The sequence below is a fragment of the Atractosteus spatula genome, chromosome 5, assembly GCF_055471065.1.
Source record: "Atractosteus spatula isolate fAtrSpa1 chromosome 5, fAtrSpa1.hap1, whole genome shotgun sequence".
Taxonomy (NCBI): domain Eukaryota; kingdom Metazoa; phylum Chordata; class Actinopteri; order Semionotiformes; family Lepisosteidae; genus Atractosteus; species Atractosteus spatula.
In genome coordinates, this window is record NC_142710.1 from 20,973,367 (window position 1) to 20,983,609 (window position 10,243).

Genomic DNA, 10,243 nt, shown 5'->3' on the forward strand with positions numbered 1-10,243 from the left:
CAGCATGATCCACCATGAGTGATTGCTTTGTTTAAGAATGTGGGAAGTGACTCTGTCATCCAGACTTCAATGGCGCTTGTCTACTCAGGGCTAGTTTTTTCATTCTCGCTGTAAATTGAGTGCTAGAAATCACTCTCAATGTTGTCTATAAATACAGTCACTGGTATCACATTTAATAGGGGTCTCATTTAATAGAGCTCATTAAGTAAGTCATTTGACAATTCTTATGAGACTACCATGCATACGTATATACAAACCATCACTGTGGAAATAACTGTTGTAATAAGTGTAATCTTAGCTCTGCAAGTCTATTAACTGAAGAAAAAAGCCTTCACTGTCGCATTGGTCTAAATTAAATTAATTTTTATCCCGTCCATTATAAAGTTGTAGATTGTTTCAATAGCTATATTGTTCAAAGAACAATGGAATGTTGCAAGAAACCATAAAGAAAGGGGAAGCAGACACATTTACAAAAATTATAAAATCATTGGGAATTTTTCTCTTTTCAACTTCAGAGGGAGAATTTATCAGAAGATAAAACAACCCAAAAGAAACACAAATTATTGCTCAGGGTGGATTTATTTTCATACAAAATCACACTACAAAGTTTTAAAAAAACATTTATTTTTTGTTGAGGTCTTGCACTTTAAATGCCATTGGTATTCCCTCTGCTGTTGAGATAAGATCCCTAGAGTCTTGAAACAACATCCTGATTTCTATCGGTATGATACTATTCAGCACAACATTCACATGATTCAAATTTCTCTTTTACAGAAATATTAGTATAATATGTTACATTACTTTTATGCCATAACAAAGCCTTGCCGTGTTTCATTTCACAATACTGTAGGTTCATAGTCTCATTTTAATTTCAGTGTTTTACCTATAAGGCCAATAATTACATTCAGTAATTACATTCAGTATTTCGAATACTGAAATAGAAAACTGAGTAAAATAAAAACAGCATTTCAACAACAACCATTTTGATCTTCAATTTACTAAATATTTGGAACACATCAAAAAGACTGGAATTTGTCTCAATGGTGTAAAATACAATAGCCCAGGAGTAGTGATTATTAACAGCTAACTAGAGTCCTCTTTGCTAATTACCAGTCTATTCTGTTAACAGGAAAACAGAAACGCACCAGAACAAACGGTTTACAAGTTCCAAAGATGTCTACTTAGTGTATAAAATATTTTTTAGAAATTAGTCCAAAAATGAACTTAATTAACTTTTAAAATATTATAATCAAAATCCACCTTTGAAAATAACTACTGTATTACTTACTAATTACTCAACAATAAAACCATAAAAAAACGCTACCTTCAGAAACAATATCTGCAATTGCATTTATGAGTTCACCCAGTAAAACTGATACCCCCCAACAGATAGTTCTGTTGTTATTGTCTAATTATTTTTGTAATACAGTAAACACTTCTCCAATTCGAGTTTTATCTAAGCTAATTTAATTTACAAACTGAAAAACACCACAAATTGGAGGACGTGGTCAAATGCAGTCTGTCACTACTTCGCACGGCTCTAGAATCTTCTAGTAATGTCTTCCACATAGCCGCGCGACCAAGCACCACAACTTGCACGGTCTCGTGGCGGTCCGCTGTTCCCGCCAGGCGTGTGGTGAAGTGGTGTTTGGCTTTTTTGACTGTTTTCTTCTAATTTTTGTTTTGGCTGATGGCCTTGCAAGACAGCATGGACTCAGAATGTACACTACACTAGAAAGTGGAAGTGTAATGAAAAAAAAACTGAAGTTTATGACATTAGCATGAAAAGTAAACATCCTGGATAAGCTGCTTGGAGATGAGTGGCCTTTCTCCATTTTGAATTATTCAAAGGTAAACGTTTTAGGTAAACATCATAGATATAACATCTGTGACATCTACATGTCATAGATGTTTATACTTTTATTGTACTGTAACGCATACGGCCGACATTGCAGGTTGTGCGAGCCGGCTTACCAGCACGGTGACGTCTCCGCCCTTCCCTGTGAATAGCAGGGACCGCAGCCGTCAGGCTGACGGGAGATTTCCCTTTAGCTCAACAGGCTGGGTCCCTGTTGAGTGATGCCGGAGGTCTAGGTTCGAGTCCCCATCGGTGGGGGGCCGACCTGAGGCGGCAGCGGTGAGGACACATACCCACATGAACCCAAGAGCACTACAGTACTATATTTTAAAATTATTTTCATGAGCAGTTAAGTATAGGCAGGACAATTTATTTGTGTGGAGTATTTTGCTATATAAAATGTAGGTATTAAAGGTATTAAAGAGTAACTTTGTTCACATATCCCTATTTATCACATTAGGTATAAAGTTTCTCTAATGTGAATTTGTTAATGAGTTGCTTTGGAGGAACATAACCCCCACATTGGACAAGGGTCAACAGTAGTTATCAACTGATTTCATGTTAATGAGGCATTATTATTTGAGGAACAGATGCCTAATAAATACCTATTAACCAAAATCACAGTGACCAGTTCCAGTGAATTTAGATCAAACATGTCAACAATTAATACCTGACCCATGTTTAACTGGCGGTCGGGGCCAACTCTGCCCAACTCCAGTCCTCAAGGGCCGCTGTCCAGCACCTTTTATAGGCCTCTTTTAATCTCCAGCTTCTCAAGACCAAGGAATGGCTTCAACTTGTCCAATTAAGAAAATAATGAGTTCATGGTAGGTTATTAAGGGCTCATGTGGAATGAAAATGAAGAAGCTTTGTGGCCCTCCAGGACTTGAGTCGTGCACTTCTGCTGTAGCGTCTTTACAGTACATAAAGTATTTGATGTGATTATATAGTGAGTACTCTGTGTAGTTCATTCTGGAAGAGCTGCCAAGTGCCTGTACAGTGAATTAAAACCTGATGTTGATTTAAAGTAGAATTATCGACTTCTGCAGCACACATACGAAGAGCAGGCTTGAATTGCAACACCATTGCTAGGCATTATAAAGGATAGCTGTTATGGCACACTACCTTCAGATTTAATACAAGCCTGGAACTGTGTTTTCTTGCCGTACTGTAACTAGATGGATCACAGTGATATGTACAAAGTGCAGCTGTCTTGGCCACATATCATGTAATTTCAACACTCCCCACAACAGTCTTAAGCTATACAATATAACTTCAAAATTCTATTAAGATGAGTCAACAGTAAATAATGAAGTATCACTGTTAATGTGTCAATAAGTCCTCTTTTTGTGTACTTTATTAATGCTCATGAGCATATCTTAATTTGTAATACTGAACTTGCTTTGCACTTGAGTATTGTTAAAATGTGATTTGCATCCAAGCCCGAACAAAGGACCCTTTACAGACCCTACACAGAAGATCTGTAGTCTTGATAGATGACTAGAAGGCGGTATACCTGTAATGATACCACCAGCAAGTTTTTAATGGCGAAGAAGGCCAGCATCTGATTGATGACTTTGTAGTACGTCATCACCACCAGGCGTACCACGAGGAAGGGGCCGTCATGAATGAAGAGGCTCTCCACGATGCACCAAATGTCAGTCCTGTGCCTTTGCAGGAGGGAGTCTGGTTGCCCTTCAGTAGTGTCCTCAGGCCTTGATGTCAAGACTGTTATTGACAAACAGTCACACAGCACACAGAACAATAACACAATGAGCAAATGATTCCTATCCCTTCCCATCCCATCTGTTTTCAACAGCAGTGTAGGAAGAAGAACATTGACAAAAAGGAAGTGGAACATCTGCACTAGAAATGGACTTCTTAACGAAGGCTTCCACCACACTTACCAAGTGTTACTTTTGATCAGGTCTAGTCAGGCTTTAGCATTACCGAGTATTTGTTTTGGATTTACAGAACCTTTTTAGGCTAAAACAGGTCAATGGGATGCTTAAACAGAAGATGAAATACGAAGTTAATTTCATAGCTTTTGGAGCCATTCACCTCTAGAATGTGAAATTGACATTAGGCCCAGACTTAAATGCATGAGTTTGCCTCAGTTTAGCCTATCTATGCACTATCTATGAAGATCGTTTAGTCTATCTTCACATCACTCTGGAAGGGTGGAGGTCTGGAAGTCTCTTCTGAGGATGTGTAGCCTCAGGGGAAATGAGAATCCATGACCCTGGCACAGTGCTCTCTCAGGGATCGGAGCCTCCACTGACTGCTTATGTGGCACTTGTGCCCAGATTGCATTCTCCTTTCTCTTTCACTAGTACACTAGAGCAAACTTTAACATTTGTTTCTTATAGTGCATTGGCCCATGCGCTCACGTTCAATCTCTTGTCTGTCTTTTGAAACTGTGCTGCCTCCTGTCTCTATTTATACATGTCCTTGGGCTCCCCACTGCTTGTTCTCAGTTTTCCATGTCTTCCAATCCCTTACCCTCTGTGCCAGAACAAACTACCTCTGTGCCCGGACTACTAATAAAAGAGCTGCACCTTTTTCTCATACACTTTTCACTTCTGAAAATCCTGCTGGCTCAAACTACATTGCAATGATCCACCAAACTCTGCTTTGCTGCTGACATATTTTACTCCACAAATACTAACATGTCTTGTATCTGCAGTTGTTGTACTTGTACACTATTTCCTATGCAACTTATACATCTTGTTTATTTACAGTGATTATACAGTATATACAATGAGGTGTTAAACTTCTCATAATTCTTGTATAAAGGCAATCAGTCAAATTAAGAAAAAAGAAGTCTAAAAAAGGCAAATCGGAGACAGACCTGCAAGATGAAGAGGAAATTGTAGCATACTCCATGTCCACACTGCAAGAATCGCATAGACCAAATTGTTGTTGTCCCTGCAGGTAAACAAAGCCCAGTGCTTTGAAAGCATTGTTCATGCAGTGTGATATAAGACAACTTCTTTAAAAAGATTTATATATAGAAAGCAAGATATGAATCTTGAAAAGGACAGTAGCACTGCCATTTTATTCAAAGCTGACACTCTGTGACTTTTCTAAATACTGAGAGCAGTGTTTTCAGTAACTCACAAAGCTGAAATTGAATGCAATTTAACTTGATCTTTGCTGGTAAGGGATGCTCAAATTAAGATCACAATTTGTGTCTGACCGAACCCTCTCCTCCCTCTGATCCATCTATCATCACAGAAAAAAAATGCTGTCAAATCATGTGATGGACACTGTGGTATGAATGTATTTAAACTCACTTGACGTCCGAGAGAGTTTCACTAGTGAATTCGAGGATGTCCGCTGCTATGCCGACAAAGATGAGCAGGAGCTGTGAGAGCTCATCCCGTGTGATGCCTGCTCCAATCGGGAGCAGCCACTTCCCTATGATCAATAGAATGAGCAGGATTTGGTGGAGCGCCAGTGTCCAGGCATCATCGCACAGATTAGACAACTGGGTAAAGTTCTTTAGACAAAGAGAACACACTAATCAACACAAAACTTCCCCAGCCGTAATGTGTATAATAATCAGTTAATCTAATGAGGAATGTGACATCATTGCCAATAAATATTTGCTGGAATCACTCCACTGAGTTTCTAAAGAAATCCAAGAGATTTGCAATGGTCTAAAAAGCACAATGGACAGACACAAATGATTTTAGTAAGTTCTGTAATGTTTAAATGGGTTTGACAGAATTTGTACACAAAGGCTTGAGTACATATTTGCACGTGTTCAGAATCACTGAAGCACTTGATAATGTTATGCCAGAGCAACATGTCTCACTACTATTGCAATAAATATTTTTACAAAATGAAAAAAAAAATTGACAGTCTTGTAACACACACATTGAGGACAGCGTTTTTCTTTGGAGTTAGAATCAAAACAAATCTTTAGTTCTAGTGAGTCATATATTGACAAGTGTCTAACTGTTTCAGATTTAGTAGCTATGGATATATTCAGTAGTAATGAATGTCAGATTTGTAGTTGATATTTAAAAATGATATTTCGATAATGTTGCATTTCTGAAACGAAGACCCTCTTTACATAATTAGATTTGGATGTTCTCCTCTTTCTTTACCTTTTGCTACGATATTAGTTGTTTGGAGGAGAAAGAGTTTATATATAATCAGTAAAATTGGTGCCTTGGTATTTTGGCTTGGTATAGCTTAGTTCCTGCTTGTTTTAACAAATACATTTATCAACAAAATGTCTATAAATAAAGCAGTCAGATGTTTATCTCGAGTCTCTCAGCCTGTCCTCACAGCTCTAATAGCAACTTCTAATTATTTCCATGTGGAATGGGTCTCATCCTGTATACTGGGTATGTCACTACCCAAGATTCTCAAAAATATTTGAGGATAGACTCATCAGCTGCTTGCTTTTGGTGTACAAACAAACCCGATAAGAGAAAGAGTTACACTTGTCACTCTTGGTGCTGTGATAATCTGGAGGAGAAGAGTGGAGAAAAGTGTAATAGGTCTCACAATGTGTAATATGTGTCTCACAGTCTGTCAATTCTCTGAGGTACATGCCTTATGGCATAAAATGAGACTGCTGTGGTGTATTTCACTCTCCAGATGTCTAGCAGCAATCTAGGCCACTGAATATATAGGATAGCCTTCTGGCACAGCAGGCCTATCTGGTGCTTGTGGGGACTTTGTTTTTTGAATGATAATTTGGAGAAATTTCAGTTGAATGTGATGAGCCACATACTGTACACCAATATGTATGATGTCTGATGATAATATAACAATCTGGAAGATTTTCCTGATTACACATTCATGACAGAACACCAATCTTTTTGCTCTGTACGGAGGATGTGGTAACAATACCACTGCTTGTTTCATGAAATAAAGCTGTTGTCTACAGGGATTCGTTTTTACATAAAATCTTTACATTAAAATAAACATGGTAATAGGAAATAAAATTGGAAATATTAAGCAGGTGTTTGAGTAATGAATTAACATGCATACAAGCAGATGCTACAACATCAAAATCCTTTGTGGAGCCATTTGTTTTTTTCTTTACGGAGAAAAAAGACTAATTTTGCTCCCAATTGATTTGTCTTCGGAGCACCAGCAACCCTTAAAGGTAAATAGTTTAGGTAGGAATAATTTTAGAAAGCTGGCAGCTTTAAGCAGTCCAGTATGTCTTTATCACCTTTCTCCTCCTTAGGTCTGTTTGATAAATTCAGCCATGAGAAGAGTTTCCAGGTTTTTTAGAGAAACCCACTGGCAAATCAAAATCTAACCAGCAACAACAGAGATGCAGTTTTGATGCAGACTATGCAGCATTACTTTGATGTGCTAATTGCAGTAACCACCCCCTTAAGGCATCTCTAAATATTCTCTAAAACTAGCTAGACCTTCATCCTTTCCTTTTGTATTGGAGTGTTTTCAGCAAGGTAATGTTGTCCTACTGATAAGAGAATGAATACATCAGTACAAAGGGTCAACAATTGGCCAACTGTTAACCACTGCAAATAGAACTTCAGCCTGTCAAGATATTCATTCTCGGCTTCTCAGAATGTCAGAATTCAGACTTCCCAGATCTGAAGCAATCCTGAAGATTTACTGTTATTACTATTATATAGCAGTGTTTTGTTAAATCAATAAAAATGATTGCACTTGCCATTCTCAATTCCATTAACTGAAGTGCACAAGCACCATCTTCTGAAATAAGCTACAGTATGTGCTATTAGGGCCATTAGGTCTAGCTTTCACTACATAACACTACCGTCTATACTGCTGTCATCTGATCAATCACACATTGCATTACACCATTCCACACATGAGACCAGATCTCTGTGAAAAGTCCAGGCCAACCTGAAATGTTTAACTTGATCTAAAACCTTATTGTACTTTGTGGGTAAATTGTCCACTTCAAGAGTAAATAATTTAAACAGTTTGCCTATTGTGAAAAATTGCATTGCTTATATATTGATTATATAACCTATAAGGCAGCATAATTGATTTGACAATATGATTCTTACATTCATGTTATACTATGTTATTAGGGATTAATCACACTAAACCTCTGTTAAAATTAATATGAAGTTTAATGTATTCACAATCTGTGGGAGAGTGATTCATTCACCTTTTGTACCTGAATCCTATTATTACTTATACTTAGACATTGAATTAATCAATCTCTTTCTTCTTATTTATGTTTTTTTCTAGGTACATTCCACAACTTCAGCAATGATTTGACTTAATACATTTCTAGTATTTAGAATTAAATCTTTAAGACAAGAATAACAAGCAAGATATATACAATATAAGGTTAAAAAATCACCTGAAATGTTAAATTTCCACGGCTCCCAATGGGTACAATATCCTTGATGCTCTCATATGAATCCAATTTTTTACACTAGAATAGTAAACCGAATATAATAATTAATAGGAATCAACTGCAATAAAATAATTCAGAATGAAGACAGAATAAAACACAAATGAAATGTCTCTCTTTATAAATGACAAACTTCTCTTGCAACTTTTTTTAATCATGGACGGGTAGGTAACAAGTTTAGATAGAAAAGTAACACTTCTCTACGCATACTGTAAGTTATATAAATGATATCCTGTACAGTGTGTTAAAGGTCATGTATAAAACAGTGCTTTTTACAAACCTACCTTTTGATCTATAACTTTATTTTGATGGGTGTGCAGTTCCAAAATCCAGATGGATGGTATTATACTGACGAGGAACAGCAAGATAGCTGGAGAAAACCTGTTTCAACACAATGGGTAATCATAAACTTGGCTTACAGAGCACATAGAGCACAAAAGAACCACTAATCAGAGAAGGACAGAAACTTCATATGGAACTGATTAAGAAGAGTGAATCTGGCGAGCACAAAACTGCAAGAATTAGTTTAAGCTGCAGCGTTTAAAATGTTTGAACAGGTAGTGTATCTTCGTGACTCATTCAAAAATAAACGTTCACCACGGTATGGGCATACAATAAGAATTAATGCAAAAAATGAGAGCAATGTGACGTTGTTTTTTTTACATTTGATGTCTTCGCAGGTTCCACATCCTGGGTTTTGGAGAAAACCGGATATTTTGAGAAGTAGGTTTTGATGTGGATACAGTTTGTCAGAGTAACTCCAGTCTGTATCCTGTCTGCAACCCCCTCCGCCCCCCCGACCCTGGAATTCAAATGTTTCTGTGAGAAAATTAAATTTTTTAAACGGGTAGTTTTAAAAGAAAATACAAAATAAACATCCAATAATCTTTCAATATAACTAACAGCAATTATCAGTCATATTGTACAGGTCAATTTGATGCTTAATCAATTTAAAAACACTGTATGCCTTATGCAATTAATTTTACACAGAGAGCATACACTTTTTTAACAGGACGTGTTACTATTGTCTATTTAGTATCCATTCACAATCTCTGCAAATCATGTCGTTTTATGAAGAAGCTATAAAATTAGTGCTTTCTGTGTCAATTACCACTCGACGAAAATCATTTTTGTCTCCAGTCACCTTACCATTTGTAATCTTTTCCTTTTCTTCTTTTCAGAGTGTAAATCATCTCAGCGACGAGGGGCAGGTATAGGATGGTCAGTAACCAATACAACTTGTTTTTTTTCACTTCAGTCACTCTCCAAACTCCGATGAGAGAGAGAAGGATGAAGAAGAATCTGGTGACCACGGCACACACGAACTTCACAAAAATCATGGTTTCTGTGCAAGGATTTCTTCAAAACCTTGGAAAAGAATCGATAAAGCCGGTAGTCTTGAGGTTAAAGCCTTTTTCCCCAGATTCATTTCATTCGTAGTGCAGAACTGGCGAAAGACGGAGCTGACTCTCATAAGCGCCGCCTTTTAAAAAGTTTTAATCGTTCAAAGTGGGTGGGCTTTGCTTTCCTGCTTTTCCTGGGTCGTACATCCTTAAAAGCTTCCTTCAGAGTTGGAAGTCGTGTCCGTTAAAAGTACTGTACAGTAGCTTATTGTCACCTCTCTGGGGATCTCTGTAACAATTTCAGGCTGGATCACAGACACTGTATTTGACCATGACTATAGAAAAGATTCACGTCGTGAGATATTTTAAAAGCTTCTTCTTTTGGAATTACTTTAGGATATTAATCCTATTGTTTTAATTATAGACTGACTTCCTCTTGTTTGTAAACTATTTTGGCAACAAAATACAGTTTGCTAGTCAGTGGCAAATTACATCAACATATGGCATTGAATGTACATGGCAATTTAATATTTTTCCATATAAATATTTTTTTAAGTATCTTAATTAAAATGTGTTGTTTATTTCAACAATTCCCCGCTTTCATCCTTTCGTTGTCAAAATCAAATTTAAGTGAACTTTACTGACAGTATTGGAATA

General features: G+C 37.0%; 1 protein-coding gene across 1 annotated transcript; it reads right to left on the reverse strand.

Annotated features, from left to right (window-relative positions):
* Positions 1-1,675: 1,675 nt before the first annotated feature.
* tmem26b (transmembrane protein 26b) lies at positions 1,676-9,702 on the reverse strand. The gene is made up of 6 exons (XM_088915142.1): positions 9,393-9,702; positions 8,528-8,624; positions 8,190-8,264; positions 5,155-5,360; positions 4,710-4,786; positions 1,676-3,586 (listed from the first exon to the last, which is right to left on the reverse strand). The coding sequence occupies exons 1-6, from the start codon at positions 9,581-9,583 to the stop codon at positions 3,327-3,329; spliced, it is 906 nt and encodes a 301-aa protein (XP_088771268.1). The 5' UTR covers positions 9,584-9,702; the 3' UTR covers positions 1,676-3,326.
* Between the last annotated feature and the right edge of the window lie 541 nt (positions 9,703-10,243).

Bases quoted from the DNA above. Each gene is read 5' to 3' on its own strand.
- tmem26b (XM_088915142.1), bottom strand. From the start codon at position 9,583: ATGATTTTTGTGAAGTTCGTGTGTGCCGTGGTCACCAGATTCTTCTTC. The intron at 8,265-8,527 runs GTAGGTTTGTAA...TTACTATTCTAG, and splicing joins ATAAAGTTATAGATCAAAAG to TGTAAAAAATTGGATTCATA. The intron at 4,787-5,154 runs GTGAGTTTAAAT...GTTTACCTGCAG, and splicing joins GAAACTCTCTCGGACGTCAA to GGACAACAACAATTTGGTCT.